Source organism: Varanus komodoensis, unplaced genomic scaffold, assembly GCF_004798865.1.
Source record: "Varanus komodoensis strain SLA01 unplaced genomic scaffold, ASM479886v1 scaffold3, whole genome shotgun sequence".
Taxonomy (NCBI): domain Eukaryota; kingdom Metazoa; phylum Chordata; class Lepidosauria; order Squamata; family Varanidae; genus Varanus; species Varanus komodoensis.
The window spans coordinates 21,696,997-21,716,284 of NW_025335761.1; the positions used below are offsets into that span (position 1 = coordinate 21,696,997).

Sequence of the window (19,288 nt, forward strand, 5' to 3'; positions counted from 1 at the left end):
GCAGTCAGTTAGAAATGTACTTTTAAATTAGCTCAGTCTTTTCCACTTTTACTACTAATCTCATTCCATGCCAAATTATGTTGTCAGTACAGTACTTTGTACATCCTTAATCCAGTGTAATATTAGTGAGAGAGAAGCTTAGTTTGATGTTCCTGAAATGTAACTAGGGCCAATTCCAAGGATGGAAAATTGTACAAGCAGACGAAAAAACAGTGGAGTTGGACTGATATAGTATTAAGATGCTAAAGGAAATCTTGCCTCGTGTCTCTTGCCTCTTTTCTAACATAATTCAATAGGAAGCTTGTTAGGCAAGAGGTAAGATTTTCTTTATGTCATTTTGTTTCATGGAATTTCTATACTGCCTTTCATTAAAAAAAGTCCAAAATTACATAACATGTACTACAACCAGTCATTAAAACAATGATAAAAACCATAAATCTCATTAAAATTATCAGGGGTAGGTGACAATGTTGTAAGGAAACTTCTGGGCAAAGGTATCATCAGTTGATGTGTGTTGAAAGCCTGTAATCAAAATGGGGTGCTCCTTCTACATGGTGGGTGCCACAATTTGGAAAGTCTCCTTCCCCAGCATGCCCAAATGAACCTCAGAAAACCTCTGCTGGAAGAGGAGAAGTGGGAAAACCTGCATTTATTTTCAGCTGAAATTTCTCAGTCTTTTTCATGATAGTGAAGCTGTACCCTGCCCAGTTGGAAAAACAAGAGGAGCAAAAGATGCCCAAGCAAATTCCCAGGAGGCACATATTGTGTTCCCTCAAGTTCCCCCTGTGCTCTTCCCTTAGCCTCTCAATAGAGAATTCTCAATGGAGTTGGAAAGTCCAGCTAGAAGCAAGATGGACCACCGCCTGGTGGACAAGATGTGCTTGCTCATTTGCTGTACCTGTTATGGAACAGCATTCAGTCCTTTATCAATACATCAGTCCAACTCCTGCACATGACTACTGCTTTACAATTTAAAACCAGCTTGCCTTACAAGGTTGTTATATGAGCTACTGATAATGTATGTGAACACTCAGGTAAAGTACTTTATGGTTGCTAAGTAGTACTTAAATAGTGATGAGCAGATGGCAAGAGCATTGTGAAGGCTCAGCATTCTTGTGGGAGGAGGACTCTCCATGTATGAAGAATGTAAATTACACTATTCATTCCAAAACTTAAAAAAAAAAAACAAGCTCAGTTTAAGAAACACCATGTTTATTTGTAATGCTGGGATATTGTTTAAACAGGCAAATGCAAAAAAAAAAAAAAAAAAAAAAAGTTGAGGTGCTTGAAATAGGAGGCATGTGACATGGCCGGTGGAGCAAAAGGAAGTTTCACAGCTCTATAGATATGTACTGTAAATCTAAAAACCTATGTACAGTTTTGAATGCTTAACATGAAAACTAGCAACTAAGATGAAAGACAAATTACTCATGTCAGGGAATGAAAGCATTACAAGAAAATGTCTTATGATGAACTTTAAGCACACTGTTGTTGGGGGTGGGGAATCCAGATAAGCTTCCAAGTTAAACTGTAGAAAAGGGCAGAGAAGAGGACAGCACTGACATTTATTTTAAAGAACTGTTCTGAAAAATGACCAAGAGTTTCCCCCTGTATCTGACTATAATCTCCTTAAGGAGATTTGCATGACTGATGGTAAAAAGAGATTCAGCTAAAAGACACTTTTGTGTCAAGTCAACAAGGTCCAATCTGTTACAAGGTCACAGTGACTCATCCCACCAAATACTTCTTAGTATACAGTTTCCCTCATCTTTAAATATCTACTGAGCCCTCTAATCATTGTGACGCATCCTTGATTCCAAAACAAACTGCACCAGACGGAGAGAATGGCAAGCAACTCTTGCTTGAGAATCCTGCCATGTCTATCACTGAAAATATGGCACTGACAACTGGGTAGGCTGCTGAACAGCTGACACTGCATTAGCATTGGCTTTCCTAATCCACGTCAGATCTGCTGGCTTTGTAAAGATGTGTCTTTTCTGGTTCCGTGACAATGCAGTTAGCTGTCATTTTGACGAAGGGCCACGGTCATTCTTGCATTTCAAAATGGACATTTATTTTTCCTTGTCTCTGAAATGGCACTGGTTTCCTCTGAGATTTTTTGCTTCAGTATCCAGAATTTTGCATGCCAGACCGTTTGATCCAAACATCAGGCATATCTGGCTTGCTATTTGGCAAAACGACTGGATCTGCCCCCGCCAATCCTCCTAACCGAGTTCTCCTCAAACCACTGTTCTGTTGTGATGCTGATGCAGATGGGTCAAAAACAGTTGCTCTTAGGTCCAGCCTCAAGGTGTCTCTCTTTCCATTCAGGAAACCTCTCTGACAACACGCATCCACTGCATCTAAATGATCTGGACAAGAGCTGGCTGATTCCACAAGTTTTATGCTTGGTTCAAAGTCACTGAGGGAGGTCTCACTGGAGACATTCTGAACACTGAAAGAGCTGCCAGTGGAATAAAGGCATCTGTGAAAATCATACAGTCCTGCTTCTGGTAGATTACTGTTTTCTGAGGTATAGTCTGATTTTTGTGGGTCAGTGTTGCTTGAGCAGTGAGATTTACTGAGTAGTCTGTCATCTATAGTGCTGGCTGACTGAAGATGTTCCCAGGCTTTTGGGCCATATTTCTGACACCTGCACTCTCTGCAAAGCCTGTCCCCTTGACTTCCTGTTTCTGTTCCTGAGTTACTTCCAGGTTTGTAAGGGGAAGATGTTTGCAAAGCCGGACATTGACAAAGAGCCACACGGTGTCCCCCAGCCTGCTCTAACTGCTGTCTATCCTTTTCAAAGGAAGGATGAATGTCCATTTGAGCACACCTGCTGTCTTGGAGCTGAATATCTTCAGATAAGACAGATGGACGATTGGATAGCTTGCTTGTGGAGGTGCTGTTGTCAAAGCTGTCACTAAGCTTCCGGGCCAAAGGCTGGAGCTCATACTGTTCATTTGCAGCATTAGGTTCCTGGCCTTTTTGTAATCTGCTCTGCTTCTCATTTCCCCCACAACTAAATGTTCTGCTGGAGGAACCAGGGCCATCTGAATAGTCCTTTGAGGCATGAGTACAAGGCCAAAGAATCTGTCCACAGTTCTTCTCTGGGCCAAAGAAGCAGCACAGAGATTGGAAGAAGAAGCTTGCAAAGCCACAGCTGACACACTTGATCATCATCATAAAAATGCCCAGCTTCCTGTATGCCAGCACAGTGGCTGGCAACATGATAACCCCTGCAGAAAACAAAGCAGAGGTCCCCATGATGGTGGCACAGCTCATCTGCTTCAGGGAAAAAGCTACACGGCTCAGGCGATCGGAATGTGGACACAAGTGGTAGGATATACAGTAGTTCACTGTGAAGTCGACAGAGAGACCCACTGCTGCTGAAATGAAGAGGGACTCCACAGCATTGAGCTGCCATTCCAGAAGGACCAAGAGCCCAACTGTCACCAGAACAGTGCCTGAAATAGCAATCATGGAGAACAGGCTAAGGAGAACATTCCAAGTCGTGAGCAACAGCACCACAAAGCAGATGGCTAGTGACAAACCCAACACTACCATACTTTCTGTATCAACGCTCTGCTGGAGATTATAGAGTTCCAGTTTACTGGTGAACCAGCCATTCTGGAGTCCCAAAGGGGCCGTCTTCATTTCCTCTTGTATCCAGAGGCCAATCTCATCGTAGAAATGTCTGGCCTTGCTGTAGTTGAAGCTATAGTGGTAAACTGTTTGAAACTGCAGTACCAGAGCCACTAGGTTGCCTTTGTCATCAAATCTGAGGCCTCGGTCAGGAGCTCCAGCCTCATCTCTGCTTTGTTCCATTACCATCATCTTGATGCAGTGAAGGAAAACTTCTCTACCGTAGGGGAAAGAGAAGTGATTGCAGCAGAGATTGAAGCTATGATCATGCTTGGAACACTGTCTGCTTTCCATCCACCGCTGAAATTCCTCCATGAAACAAACTGTGGATTTTTGTTCCAGATCAGAGTGGTAAAAAGTCTGATTCTTTACTTTTTGGCAAAAGTCAAACAGCCACCTTTGGGCTTTAGGATTTTCAATGGTAAAGGCAGTATCCCTCACCAGCGTGCCATTGCTCTTGGGATTAAAGTGATCACCATTGTCCACAGGCAGTATACCCCAAACAAGAGTGACAGGCAAGTGCAGGTCTTCTCCTCGTTCCAGTCTCTCAAACATGAACTCATTGCAATATTCCGCATCATATCTCTCAAAGGGATGGCTTAACCTAAACACCTGAACAGATGACATCTCTAGAGTGGGCAGTTTCAGTCTGGGGTTGAGACAGGAAATGTAGGCACCCCCTATAGCCAAGGCGGCAAACCAGCAGATCCAGATATAACGAAACTTGATAACCCCACAAGGAAGAACTTTCTCAAATAATAGCTTGGAGGTTTCACACCAGGTATTCTGGATACTCCTGAGGATGTGATGGAAGGAGAGAATGACTCTCTTGTGCCCAGTATTATTCCAATAATCTTCTGGTTTATAAATGCAGTTTCTTGCAAGGTAACGTTCATACAGCACAAAAGAGGAAGGAAGCCATGTCAACATGAATACCAGGTTCACCAAGACAGACGTGCCCATGTAGATGGCAAAGCAGCGGGTGGCAGTTATGTAACTCATGTAGCTGGCATAGAAAGCAGCACCAGTTGTCAGGCAGGATACCAGCATGAGATAACCAAAATGATGCATGGTTAGTCTTACCCACTGCAGTAGCCCAGCAGAAGGATTCTGGCTCTTGCTAAGGTTCCAAAGGTCAAAAAAGACAAAGGTATGGTTGGCGCAAATGCTGCTGAGAATGACCACTGCTGTTAGGTTCACAAAAGGGAAGTAGGAGAATCGGAAGGCCACCTTGTACAAGAAATAGGAAATCATCAAGGTACCAAAGACAATCATTAAAATGACAAAAGTAATAAAGATTGAGCGTAAATAAAAAAATATGCTTAGAAATATGGCCAGTAGTGCCATGGCTGGATACACAGTATCCAGCAAAAGGTAGTGCTGGAATAGTTTCTGCTTAAGGCCCAGATCCATCCCCGTGATGGATGTGTAATTATCAAACAAGTCCCACGACTCAAGGTTGCTCAGGTAGATGCCCAGCATGGATGCTCCCTTCAGGGTTGGCAAAAACAGCAGACTGTATTTCAGGGTTGGCACTTGGTATCCCACTGTCTGTGGGCTGAGAAAATCTCTGTCCACAAGAAAATGAAGGAGCTGGTAAACAGCATGGAACCGTGTGCATTTCTCTGGGACTTTGGAACATTGTGCATGTTTGTCTCTTTCAGTCTTGGGACCAATGCAAGGAGGAACAAGGACACCTTTGTGGTAGTCAGGAGCACAAGAGCGAAGGAGGGAAAGGGTGTGGGAAACGTCAGTTTGGGTAATCTCTAAACAGGATGACCGGTTGTACAGGATAGCAATGTAGTTCCCAAGTGACCAACTTGGGCAGCATTCATTGGCTTCGTTACGTTGACAGAGATTCCTGAACTGTGGATGAGAGCGGATCTGGAAAATAGGTAAGAGAAAACCAATGAATTAGGCTAGATCAAGTCGCTCTGCCTTTTCTATTTTATTCTTTCTCTTTTTTGACAAAAAACTTGTTCTCTGTGCACATGCAGCTCTAGGTTATTCTATTTCTCTGGAAGAGGGTGGTATTGTAATCTTGCGGTTGGCAAGGGGCAACCCATGAACACAGTCCAGCTGGCAGAAAGCTGGGTGGAGATTGTGTGGTTGTAAGAAAACATGCATGTTATTTCCCATCCCCATTTTTCAGATGAAGAGGAGCAGGGCTGAGGAAAGCAGAGAAAATGGCCAGCACTGACCTGATCACTGACCAGTCCAGCTGCCAAGTACTGTCCAGTGTGGTGTAGGGGTTAGAGTGTTGGGCTGAGGCTCAGGACACCCAGGTTCTAGTCCCCATTTGACCATGAAACATACAGGGTGACACTGAGCCACAGGGTTGTTGTGAGTGTAACATGGAAAGAAGGAGGAATATAAAAGCAATACATGAATGATACTGCAATAATGTACTTTTTGTGTGCCTTTTCATAGAATAGTAGAGTTGGAAGAGGCCAAAAGGCCATAAGGTCCATCCAACTCCCTGCTATTGTAGGACACTAAGTTACACCATCCCATTCAGATGACTGTCCAGATGCTTTCTGAATGTCTAATAAGGGAAAGCCCTTGACTTCCCCAAGTAATGGGTCCCATTATAGTACTGCTCTGATAGTAAGGAAATTATTCCTGGAGTCTAGTATAAATCTGGTTTCTTTTAACTTAAATCCATTATTCTGAGTCCTGCACTTTGGAAGAGATGAGAACAAATCTTGTCATTCCTCTCTGTGACAGCCTTTCGGGTACTTGTAGAGTGCTATCATATCACCCCTCAGCCTTTTCTTCCTGAGGCTGAACATGCCCGGTTCTCTCAGTCTTTCCTCACAGGGCTTTGCCTCCAGTCCCTGAATCACCCTTGTTGTCCTCCTCTGTACCCTTTCTAGCTTTTCTCCATCTTTTTAAAACTTAGATGCCCAGAACTGGACACAGTACTCCAGACGAAGTCTGACTAGTGCTAACTATAGTGGAACTAGTACTTAATGTGTTTTGGAAGTGATGCTTCGGTTAATGCAGCACAAAATAATATTTGCCCTTTTTGTAGCCACAGCACATTGTAGATGAATATTCAGCATATTCTTCTACAACAGTCTTTGTCACTTGTAGTGCATTAGGTTTCTTTTTCCTAGGTGCAGAACTTGGCATTTGGTCCTACTGAATTTCATTCTGTTGTTAGATCACCTTGTATCTTCTTTCTATCTTCCAGGGTATTAGTTATCCTTCCCAGTTTTGTGTCAACTGCAAATTTGACCATCCTTCTCTGACTTCCTCATCCAAATTATTAATAGAAATGTTGAGGACCACTGGGCCCAGGAATGAGCCCTGTGATACCACACTTGTTACCTCTCCCCAGTTGGAGAAGGTGCCATTGATGAACACTCTTTGAGCCCAATTCTGTAATGATGACTCCATGCTTCCTTGAAACCTTGGCAATTTGCTTTTCAAAAGTTTCCTTGTCTTCTCTTTGAGTGGATGGCTAGTAATACACTCCAACCAGTGTTCCTTTTATTCCTTGCTCCATTTATATTAATCTAGATGCTCTTGATGGGGCTACTAAGCTCATCCTTCTGTAGTTCTGTGCAGAGAACATATAATGTGACTCCACCTCCCTTTCTGTTCCTTCTGGTTCCTCTTGAGCAGGCTATATCCTTCAATTGTTGAATTCCAGTCATAGGAGTCATCCCAAGTTTCAGTTAAATTTATCAGGTTGTCTTTACCCCCTGCATTAAGAGTTCAACTTCATGCTGGCAGTTTCCCATACTCCAGGCATTACTATGCGGACATCAAATATCACATGCTTTATACTCTATATGTCTTCCTACACTTTTTAGAGGACTATTACTGGGCACTCTTAGATCAGTTTCCTCTGCTGTGGTGCATAAGCCTTGTCTGTTGTTACGCAGGTGTGCTTCTTTCTCCCCTGCAGGATTCAGTTGAAAGCCCTCCTGACAATTTTTTTCATGCTGTGGCCAAATGCATTCTTTTCAGTCCTTGTAAGGTGCAGCCCACCCCTTGCCAACAGTCCGTCTTCCAGGAAGTGTACACTGTGGTCCCGGAATCCAAACCTCGCACAACAGCACCACCTTTCACTTGGAGTATTTTTCTTCCCCCGTCAATTCCTTTTCCAAAAACTGGAAGGATTGAAAAGGAAACTATCTGAGCCTCAACATTCTTGACTTTTCTCCCTAAAACGTAAAAGTTTGCAATGATTTTTTCAAAGCTTGCTTCGCAGTGTAATTTGTTCCCACACGCATAAGAAGGAAGAGATACATGTCAGTGGGCTGTGTGAGCCTTGGCAATCTTTCAGTTATATCACTGATCTGTCGTCCAGGGAGACAGCATAAAAAGCAAAGCAGATGTGTGTATGGATAGATGGGTTGGATCTTCCTCCCAGCAACACTGAGGTGCAACCTGAAACCATCTCTGTACCAGGTAAAACCTAGTTTGAGTTCCTTCAGCTTCTTCCCACATTCCCTCTCAAGCCAGAGACCAAATGCAGACTCCAGGACTTGAGTATCAGCTACCCCTCAACTATGCCTTGCGCTGTTTTGTCATATTCCTGATGAAGCATTCTGGAGAACTCAAAAGCTTGCAGAATATTTGGAAATTTTCTTTAGGGATGTGTTTCTGGGTTTTTGGTTTTATGTTGCAACTAACATGGCTGCCTTTGCATTTTCTAATTCTATAGTGCAACTATGAGACTTCCTGCCACTTTTTGGAAGGGATCTTGGGTGGCAGACAGTGTACCATCCTTCACTGGAAGTATTTAAGCTAAGGCTGGGGAGGCATCTGCCAGAGATGGCGTAGTTACAAGTTCCCTGGACTTAACATGGGGGGATGGATGTCTTAGGTCCCTTCCAATTCTGAAATTCTGTAATGTGCTCTCTTTATTACACTTCCCCTTTTAAGTTTCTTTTTTTGTTTTTTTGAGACAGCAGATAAAATTTTTTTGTCCTCTGTAGATACAGCAATGCAGTATTCTAGCACTTTTCTGTGCATGTATGTTTAACTAAACTGACCCATTCATTTTAATGGGTCTCCTCTACGTAGGATGAACATTGGCTCCAGTGTTACTCATGTTAATAATGATTGCTGTCTCCTTTAGAAGGGTCAACATGCATCCTTCCATCCAGGGAGATGTGTGTGTGTGCTATTTCCCTGCGGCACTACAAACCTTGTCTTGTTCCATTTGACACATGGACTGTATTGCTTGCAAGTTCCATAGGCTCCCAGCAGTTGCAGACATAAATACCAGCTGAGAATAATTCTCCCCTGAGGGCAAAACAAAGTGCAAGAAGTAAAAGTAGAGATCTCTGACAAACTGTTTGGAATGACTGTGAACAAGAAACAGCAGTGCTGTCCGCTACTCTCATTATCCATTTGCACAAGGTCTCTGCAGAAATATTGTGTTGAAGGATAAGCTGCTATTACTTTTAATTACTTAGGGCTTCTCTACAGGAGGCATCAAACACAATTTGATCCAAAACAGTAAAAAGCACAGAGATTGATGAAGTAGCTGTAATAACTTACAAGTAGTTCTCTAAAATGGCTGATACAAAGGAAAGGTCTTTTCCTGGTGCTGAAATGATAATATAGGTGTCAGGTGATGTTCTTTGGGGAGTTTACTCTGGTGCCACCACTGAGAAGGCCCTCCCATTTATGGTCCCATATCCCTAAGACATACCTCCTAGGTGCTTGTCCCTGTTTTGGCTACTCTTGCTAACTGCGCTTCCAGCATGCTGATACAGACTCTCACTTATTTGGCATGACATTGCCTAAAGAACTGCCATGAGAAGGGTTGGCTGAGCACACAATGAATGTCTTATGTAGAAAAGCCTTTCGCTATTGGCAGGAAGAGCGGTGGGGTGCAAACCTATTACCCCTGGAGGAGGTGCACTCTGAACTCAGAGGCTGGCGTACTCAGGGCCGCCTTAACAGCATGATGGGCCCCGGGCAAAGCAGTGCACTGGGGCCCCTACGACAACTACAACTACTGTTCAGTTTGCAAGTTTTCCAGTTTTCCAAGGATTAACATACACAGATTAGTATGGGGCCCACGGGCAAGTGCCCATCAGGCCCATGCGTTAAGACGGCCCTGGGAGTACTTGCAGCAGCAGAAGCCAGGTGCAGCCTCAAGGACTGCAGCTACACCTTGTGCCCTCCGGATGGCCACTTTTGCCTGCCTAGATGTGGGGAAGGAAGGAGGCTTGGGTGCCATTTGGCACTGGCATAACTCTGTGGACCCAACCTCCTCTCATCCCTGCCCCCTGGCATACCCCTTTTGCCCCTGCAGAGCCCAGCCACAGAAGAGGCAGCTGGCATGGCACTTTCTACCCTATGCAAGGAGGTGAGTTAGGAAATTGGCCTTTCGAGACTCAGTTCTGAGACAGAAGGAGCTCAGAGTGGGAACTCTGAGGAATCCCGTGGCATTCCAGGTAATGTTGGGAGGCCATAGCATGTACCCTAAGGCTAGGATGCGCTGATAGTTTGGGTCTTGCCACACTAGAGAGGAGGATGAGAGCCCATTGCCATCATGTAATCCTGTTGTGATGTCATTGATTCATGAAGTCTGTTCCACAGCTTCTTTCACATCCAGCTTAGCTTTGAAAGTTTGTTTGTGAACCTGCCTCTAATTAGCATGGTGTGACTGGCTGTGTAGATCAGTGCAATGTATGTCCTGCAAACATTTAGTCTGTCACCAGCTTGTAAATTTTTGTGCATCATGGCAAAAGTGTGATCCAGATGCTGGGGGCACAGCAAGCCATTAATACAACCAGTTCTTCCCCGCTAGTCAAAGTAATCGACTTGTTTAAGTTAATTCTTCTTAAGCTGCAGAATAGGAAGCATCTCCAGGCCTCCTACAGATCTCCCCTTAGCTACCCCCAAAATCTTGCTTTCCTGCTTTAAAAAAGGGGAGAAGACAATGCACCTATTCTTTACAGATTGTTTTACAATTATTTTACAGATTATTTATTGAAAATTGAAGGCTTCCAGGTGAATATATGGATCTACAACAAGCATTTTTGCTAGTTTTGAAGCCATCCCTTCCTGAGAAAGCTTTCTCAATTCCTCTCTTTACATTCTGAAGCCTCAGTGGGAAACCAGACTTACCAGGGGGGCCACAGAAGAATCCATCCTTTTCAAAGTCTGGCTCTACCATCCTCCGCCTTCTCGCTTCTCGATCTCCTTGAACAGATCTCTGCTCTTGGTTCATGCTTATGTCCCAATAGCTGACCAGAGAAATGACATTATCTTTTAGGGAATTTATTGAACTGAACTCTTTGTACAGTTCAAGTGGCTGGCTATCTTTATAGTACTGATACATAAGAAGGACCTCTGATCCCTGTCCTCTGTTACCCATCTCTCCATAACGTCTCTCTGCTGCTTGGATTCAAAGGGCCAAACTAGAGATTTCCTTAATACATAGACTGCAACTATGAGTCTTGTTTTTGTTTTATTATGGGTTTGAGGAGCAGCAGTCCTTACTGGGAATGCAATACATGGGGAGGCGAGGCTGATCTCTTCATGATTCCTGCTCACCGCTAGGAGTCTTAGAACAAAAGTTCCCATTTCTGCCAAAGAGAAATTCTTCCTCAGAATTCTAGCCTTGGTGGTGGGGAGATGACATGAGTGGGGGCTTCGGTGCCTCTCTCACCATGGAGAAAAGTATTGAGTCACCTTCCCAGCAAAGTTGTATACCCAGGAATGACAAGCAGCGTATGAAGCCAGAGACTCAGCTAGCCCTCAGAGGACTCCGCAAAAACAGGTCCTGCCAGACAAACCTTGTGGAATTCTATGACAAGGTTTCGAGATGGCTAGATGGAGGGGATGCAGTGGATGTGGTTTACCTGGATTTCAGCAAGGCCTTTGACAAAGTGCCCCATGACATCCTAGTTGAGAAACTGAGGAGTTTTGGGATAGACCAAAGCACTGTCCGGTGGATTAGGGCATGGTTGACTGACCGAAAGCAGAGGGTAACCATTAGTAGGGAATCATCAGGATGGCAGCCAGTGACAAGCGGGGTCCCCCAAGGCTCTGTCCTGGGGCTGATCCTGTTTAATCTTTTCATCAATGACATGGAAGAACAGTCTGCTGATCAAATTTGCAGAAAATACTAAAACTGGAGCAGTGGCCACAACTGAGGAGCAGGTACTCCAGATCCAAAAGGATCTGCACAGACTATGGAGGTGGGCAGGAGACAACAGGATGGCGTTCAATGTGGATAAGTGCAAGGTCTTGCACTTGGGGCATAGGAATAGGTGTCATAAGTACAGGTTAGGTGACAAGTGGCTGGAGAGCAGCACTTGTGAAAGGGACCTCGGGGTGCTGGTTGACTGCAGGCTAAACATGAGTCAGCAGTGTGATGTGGTCAGGAGGGCAAACACCACCCTTGGTTGCATAGACAGAAGTGTGGCTTCTAGATCAAGAGAGGTATTACTACCACTCTACATGACTCTGGTGCGCCTGCAACTGGAGTATTGTGCTCAGTTTTGGGCCCCTCATTACTGAAAGGATATAGCCAGGTTAGAGTCAGTGCAGCGTAGGGCCACAAGGTTGGTGGCCGGTTTGCAGGGGATGGGGTATGAGGCAAGACTGAGGGAACTGGGTCTCTTCAGCCTGGAGAAGAGAAGACTCAGAGGCGATATGTTGGTGACATACAGGTATGTGAGGGGGGTCACACGGAGGTGGGTAGACACCTGTTCTCCCCTGCAGAGGAAGGCAGGATGCGCTCCAACGGAGCAAAGCTCAGGGAACCAAGGTTCCATTTAGATGCCAGGAAGCACTTCCTGACAGTCAGGACCCCGAGGGTGTGGAATGGGCTTCCACGAGAGGTCGTTGAGGCCCCATCAGTGAGGGTGTTCAAAGATAGGCTGGACATGCACATAATGGGCATGTCGTGAGCAGAGCTGGCTGGAGCCGGGGGTCAGACTAGATGGCCCCAGAAGCCCCTTCTGACTCACTCTGTCTTTATGTTTCTATGACTCATTCCTCCAGGCATGAGCCAAGTGTTTTCACACAGAGGATCCCTGCTTTTATCTCCAAGGCCAGGCTCTTCCCCTGGAAGAATCCAAGGAGGCTCCATTGGCCATTTGGGAATCCTCTGTGGGCTGGAAGTTCCCCATCCTTGGTCTATTCCAAGTCATGCAACGCCAGTTCTGTGATTGCTAGCAAAAAATAAAATACTGATAATAAGTGTGTCTTTGGTCTATATTAGGGGTAAGCAAATGTTTGAGGGTACGGTAATTTGATATACTGTTTGAGCACAAAATGGCTGTCATGGGAAATGTGGCGAAGAACACATATGTGGCCAAAAATGACATGCAATGCAGAAGTGAGATGTGAACCTTTACACAGTAAACAGTTTTTTTGAAAACACAGTTATCAGCATCAACACAAATCTATTTCATCATAAAATGAGCTGAAGGTCTGTGCCTGTTTGTGGGAGGGCTTGGGCACCTTGGCAGGTACCTCAAAAGGTGATTGGGTGCATTTGCCTTCAGGCATCATGCTGCTTAGTGCCGATCCAGACTGGGGGTGAATCTGAGGTCCTCCTGTTGTTGAATTTCAACTCCCATCAGCCCCAGCCAGTATGCCCAGTGGTCATGGGATAATGGGGTTGCTGTTCAACAACATCTGGAGAGCCAGAGGTTCAAAAAACAACAAGGAGGATCAAAACTGTTTTTCAGCCTGGTGGAATGAATGTGTCCAAACATGGTACCCTCCTTATGTTTTAGACTACAGCTTCCCATATTCTTTATCCTAACCATGTTGCCTGAGGTTGCTGGAAGTTTGAAGAATCTGTACAGCCACAGGTTTTCCAAGCCTGTTCTAGATCAAAAATGTAGTCTATCCCATTTTTGGATAGCTGGATACTGCTGCATTATTGTCAAGAATGTGATTAAACTTCCTTCTGCCATTCTTGACATTGGATCATAAGCAATCATAAGCCAGGGCACCTGCTCCCCTCCACAAGAGTGTGTCATCAGCCAAGGGCACCTAAGACCTAAATAAACGGGTCTCAGTAGAGCCACCTACCCTCTGAAACTTTCTCCTGCATGTGGCTTCAGAGATGGAAGAGCATTAAACACTTCCGTAAAATGCCTGACTTGTAATCAGTCATGACACAGCCTTGCTTTACTGTTTTTGTTGTAATGTAAGACATGGAACCACCGATTGGTTCAAAATTGAGAAAGGAGTTCAGCAAGACTGTATACTGTCTCCCTGCCTATTTAACTTATATACAGAGCACATCATGAGAAAGGCGGGGCTGGATGAATCACCAGTTGGAATTAAGATTGCTGGGAGAAATATCAACAACCTCAGATATGCAGATGATACCACTCTAATGGCAGAAAGTGAAGAGGAACTAAAGAGCCTCTTGATGCAGGTGAAGGAGGAGAGCGCAAAAGTTGGCTTGAAACTCAACATTCAGAACACTAAGATCATGGCATCCGGTCCTCTCACTTCCTGGCAAATAGATGGGGAAGAAATGAAGGTAGTGACAGATTTTATTTTCCTGGGCTCCAAGATCACTGCAGATGGGGACTGCAGCCAAGAAATTAAAAGACGCTTGCTCCTAGGGAGGAAAGCTATGGCAAATCTAGACAGCATACAAAAAAGCAGAGACATCACCCTGCCAACAAAAATGCATATAGTCAAGGCTATGGTTTTCCCAGTTGCAATGTGTGGCTGTGCAAGTTGGACCATAAGGAAGGCTGAGCACCAAAGAACTGAGGCCTTTGAATTGTGGTGCTAGAGGTGACTCCTGTGAGTCCCTTGGACCGCAAGGCGATCAATCCGGTCAGTCCTAGAGGAGATCAACCCTGGTTGCTCTTTTTGAAGGCCAGATACTGAAGATGAAACTCAAATACTTTGGCCACCTAATGAGAAGGAAGGACTCACTGGAGAAGAGCCTAATGCTGGGAACAACAGATGGCAAAAGAAGAAGGGGACGGCAGAGGATGAGGTGGCTGGATGGAGTCACTGAAGCAGCTGGTGTGAGCTTGAGTGGACTGCGGGGGATGTGGAGGACAGGAAGGCCTGGAAGAATGTTGTCCATGGGATCGCGATGGGTCCAACACAATTTCGCAACTAACAACAACAACAAGGTATTTATTGCTTTATACTGGCTTCCTATTATATTGTACGTGTTCTTATATGAAGCACTTGGAAATCCTGGAATGTCAAATGATACAGAAGTAGCTTCAATAGCTAAATTTGCAATGAAACAATCCTATTGCAGGAGTCTGAGATATGTCAGCTATCCCTTACAAAATGAACAAAAATACCTGTTGTCAGTATATGGTGAAAGAGAAAGAGTCTTTTTGTAGCCAGTCTGGCTTTTCATCGTCTTCCAGACTGTGAGCTTTCTGCCAATATCAGTGTCTCGTGGCTCAAAACCCTAGCAGAAAGAAAACAACATTTTGAGGAATTAAAGCTGAGCTTTCAAAGAAGAACAAACCCTCCCTTCTCATCCCTATATGTTTATCATGGGATACAGATCAGAGAACGGGGTGGGATGGCCATGAGCCAAATGCCCTTGCTTTTGGTGCAGGTTTGCTCACATGGTGGCTTTCCCATTGAGAAGACGTGCTTTGAGTGAAGCATCTCTGGCTGTGCAGTGCTCCATTAGCCAGTAGCCCCACATAGAGATACCATAGTGGAGAAACCTGGCATGCAGAAAAGTAGGGTCTTGGGTGATTGACCAGGAACAAAATAATGTTGGGATGTGGCCCTGTTGCATGATATAATTTGTGAAGCAGATGGACAAATTTGTAATGCCCCCAATTTAGTAGCTTCTCCCTGAAATTTAAGTTCAAGATCCCAAGCTAGTGAAAGTGGCTACCTAGAATTCATCCTGAGCACTCAAATATCTATGCCTCATTTTAACAAGGATTTTTGATGGCTCTTCAGAGGCTTCTGGAATTTCAATTTGTTCCTTTCATTTCAGTGCATTTCCAGAGCATTATGCTGAATATGTATAGTTTATTTTTCCCTTAATTTACGTCTTTATTAACCAAATATAATTTAAATAATTTTGGAAATCTATTTTTTATTTTTGATGTTCTCTTAATATTTGTCAAGCTTTTTTTGGCTAGTCTGAAGGAGGAGAAGCTGCAGTAGGGGTCTAAAATATTTTCCAAAGTCAGAGCATGACAGTATTGATTTAGGGCAAATCCTATACATGTTTGGATAGGAAAACATTCATACAACTACCAACAGGTGGTTTTTTTCCTGCTGCAGTATATACATAATTGTCCCTTTTGAGATCTTAAAAATACAATGCAATGAAAGGGTTGGCTTTTACCAGTATGCAAAGATTAACCCTGTCATGAGCTATCTACCAAATGGGAAGATGATAAAAACCCTTTACAATCAAGAATGCCATTTGCCCCAATCCACCTGATCTACACCCACTTACCATCAAGGGCTCAGAAAAATCGGGCAGATTTCCCACTAACAGGCCCACCAGCGTGCAGACCAACACTGTTAGCGAACAGAGCACTGAGACAGAAACGGGCCATTCCGCAATCACTTGCGACAAACTGGAAAGAAGCAAGAGAAAGAACAAGCCACAGCTATTTCATTCCTTTCCCCTTTTCTTCGGAATTCATTCTGGATTTTGTTCGCAGACATACTAGGCAAAATCAAGGTGGGGTATAAGGTTCGGGTTTCTTTTGATGCTGCCAGTGTTTTAAAAACCCAGACTGCTGAAGCGGGGGCTAATGCTTATACACATGAAAGTGTGGTGCCTTCCAATGTGGTAGGCTACAACTCCCATCATCTCCAGCCATGCGAGTGCCACAGTGGCTAGGGGATGATGGGAGTTGTAACCAAACAGATTTGGAGGATGCTAGTTTTGCCAAGGCTCTACTGGATTGTCAAAGAAAACATACCTAAAGAACTAGGGACACAACAAAACTGCTAGGAGATGAGGCTTTGTTCTCTCAGCTTGAACAAAGTGGAGGGCAGGATCGTAATGGGACCAGTAGTGCCCTTTGACCCGTTATGTGGCTCCCCCACCCATTCCCATGGCTCCCTGTGAAGTACCCATTGTGTTGGAAGTAGGAATGAGCTGGACGTGCAGTGTGTGATGCTGGGAACAGTGGGTCTGTGCGAGCTCATCCCTTCCCTTCTCTGAACTGGACCATCAGAATCATTTTTCACCAGCAAATCTAATACCAACTCTGGAGGGGCTTCCTATTGGGAAGATGTCACAGGAGAAGAAAATTAGCCTCCCCTTCCCCAGTGCCACTGCTCGAACTAAAATGAAAGGGCAGTGCCCCATACATATCCTGCAGCATTCACTGCCATGAAAAGTGAGTTTGATTATGTTTCTGCTGGGTCTGATCTGACCTTATTTTGACCTTTGCACACACCATTCTTGGCATGAGAAAGAGAATTCCCCCAATTTCTGCTGTGAAAAACAGTTGCCTGAAACTTTGAAGTACAGGGTGGTCCTAATAAAAAAAAAAACTCTGTTGAAAGATAATGGCTAACTCTGCCATAAAGTTAACTGAGGAGGCTGCCTTGGGCAGCAGATTTTGGAAGTCCAGAAGGAGCAGCAAAATGTATTCAATCGGCCCTTCTACCTCGTTTGTCCATTTCCAATAAATAAGGAAATGTGCATAGAACGAAAATAACGTTCCAGGCTCCATCAGTGGAGTAGCAGAGCAAGGGTTCCCGGGGATGCGACGGCCCTACTCTTTCATTAGCAGGGACACCAGTGTTGTATGCTGTCCCCACTCAGAATCCCTGTTCCTGCTGAGTTTAGATGCAATGTTTACAATAGCTCATGGAAAAATATTTTCCCAGCAACCATATGTTGTTGCCTACTGTAATGCAAAGCATTCGGGGGTGGATTGGTGTGAAATGGGAACTTAAGGTCCATTCACCTTACAAAAGACCTGCTCAAGGTGGCAAACAAAGTTGCCAGCACTTGTTTGTTGATACAGATTGACAGAGCTATCTGAGTTTGGAGGTTCTGCTTGGGGGCATGGCTATTCGGAGGGTTATGATTAGTGCCCACACTTCAGCATTCAACACTGCATCCCATTAAATGTTATTCTAATCTCAGGAGGGCTTTATCCTATGCTTTTTCTGAAGTACTGACCACTTCTACATGTGAAGGGCTATACTATATAGCATGCATTTATCCTCTGCAAGTGTTGCTTGGTCCTTAGTGCAGCCTCTTCACCTTTCACTGAATTTTTCCTTTAACATGCTGCTTATATTATTCTGCACCTGACAGACAAGCTGCTTGGTAGCAGATTTCTTACTGAGGAAAATAAACATTGTCATCATTTGGCAGAGGAAGAAGCCGAAGCATGCAGAAGTCAAGGCATGTGATCAGTCTCACACAGTGAGTCAGGATGCTTCACCCAGCATGATCAGCAGAATGGAATGTTATTTTTTCTCTAAGACAGATAATGGTCTCCTGGAAATGGGAGGCTGTCAGCAGGGGCTATGTATCTATTCCAGATTTCACTCTGAACTTTAAAGGAGCTATTGACAGTGCCAAATTTCTGCTGCAGATAGGGTTCAACACCATGGATAGCCCCTTTAAAGCTCAGAATAAAATCAAGAGTGGATACACAGCCCCACTGACGTTGGAGCTGCCACAGGATCAGAATGGGATGCATCGCGTATTACGGTAAAGAGATGTAGATGTTAAAAGTTTTAAGCATACATTGTTATGTGCTGTCAAGTTGTCTCTAACTTACGGCGATCCTCCAAAATATCCTATCTAATACAGCCCTGCTCAGCTCTTCTTTAAGCATATACAGGCATACCTCAGAGATATTGCGGGTTTGTTTCCAGGCCACCACAATAAAGCAAATATCACAATAAAGGGAATCGCATGAAGGTTTTGGTTTTCCAGGGCATATAAAAGTTATGTTTACACTACACTGGAGTCTATTAAGTGTGCAATAGCATTGTGTCTAAAAAACAATGTACACTTCTTAATTTAAAATATTGTATTGCTAAAAAAAGCTAACCATCATCTGAGCCTTCAGCAAGTTGCTAGTGGAGGGTCTTGCCTCAGAGTTGATGGCTGCTGACTGATCAGCAGAATTACCAAAATGTGACACAGGGACATGAAGTAGGCAAATTCTGTTGGAAAAATGGCACTGATAGACTTGCTTGATGCAGGGTAGCGCACAAACCTTCAATTTGTAAAAAATGCAGTATCTGTAAAGCACAATAAAGCAAAGTGCCATAAAATGAGGTATACCTGTTCCAAGCATAAAAGTAACCAAAGGTATGAAACCATTGTTAAAGGAAATTGTAGGTTATCATTTGTTTTTTAAAAATAGCAGATACCTAGGGCTAAAGCAAACAATATTATCAAAGAAATATGTGCATTTGTCAATGAAATACTATGTAAATCCATGTAATATGGCTAGATGGTCCAAACAAAGAAATAATGTTGACTGACTACCAATGATGCTATGTATCTATATTGGTTTTTGTGATTTCTTATAAGCAGACTCCATTTTGCTTTTAATTTTAGTTGATATTTGTATTTGTATTTGTAGTTTAATCTTAATGCATTTGGGGTTTTTGTGGGAGGAAGTGTGCCATGTAGCATACAGTTTCTCATGTGAGGCAGATTCACGTTTTTCCCCCATGTAAAACCCTGTGCGGAACT

The 19,288-nt window shown here is 44.0% G+C and overlaps 1 protein-coding gene across 1 annotated transcript in view; it reads right to left on the bottom strand.

Annotated features, from left to right (window-relative positions):
- Positions 1-2,124: 2,124 nt before the first annotated feature.
- The window catches only part of DISP2 (dispatched RND transporter family member 2), a 33,707-nt gene continuing 16,543 nt past the window's right edge, over positions 2,125-19,288 (bottom strand). Inside the window, exons 4-8 of the mRNA XM_044435759.1 lie at positions 16,058-16,181; positions 14,925-15,037; positions 10,747-10,865; positions 8,810-8,907; positions 2,125-5,529 (exon numbers count right to left, since the gene is read on the bottom strand). Coding sequence (XP_044291694.1) covers positions 2,125-5,529; positions 8,810-8,907; positions 10,747-10,865; positions 14,925-15,037; positions 16,058-16,181 — 3,859 coding nt within the window. The remainder of the gene's footprint in view (positions 5,530-8,809; positions 8,908-10,746; positions 10,866-14,924; positions 15,038-16,057; positions 16,182-19,288) is intronic.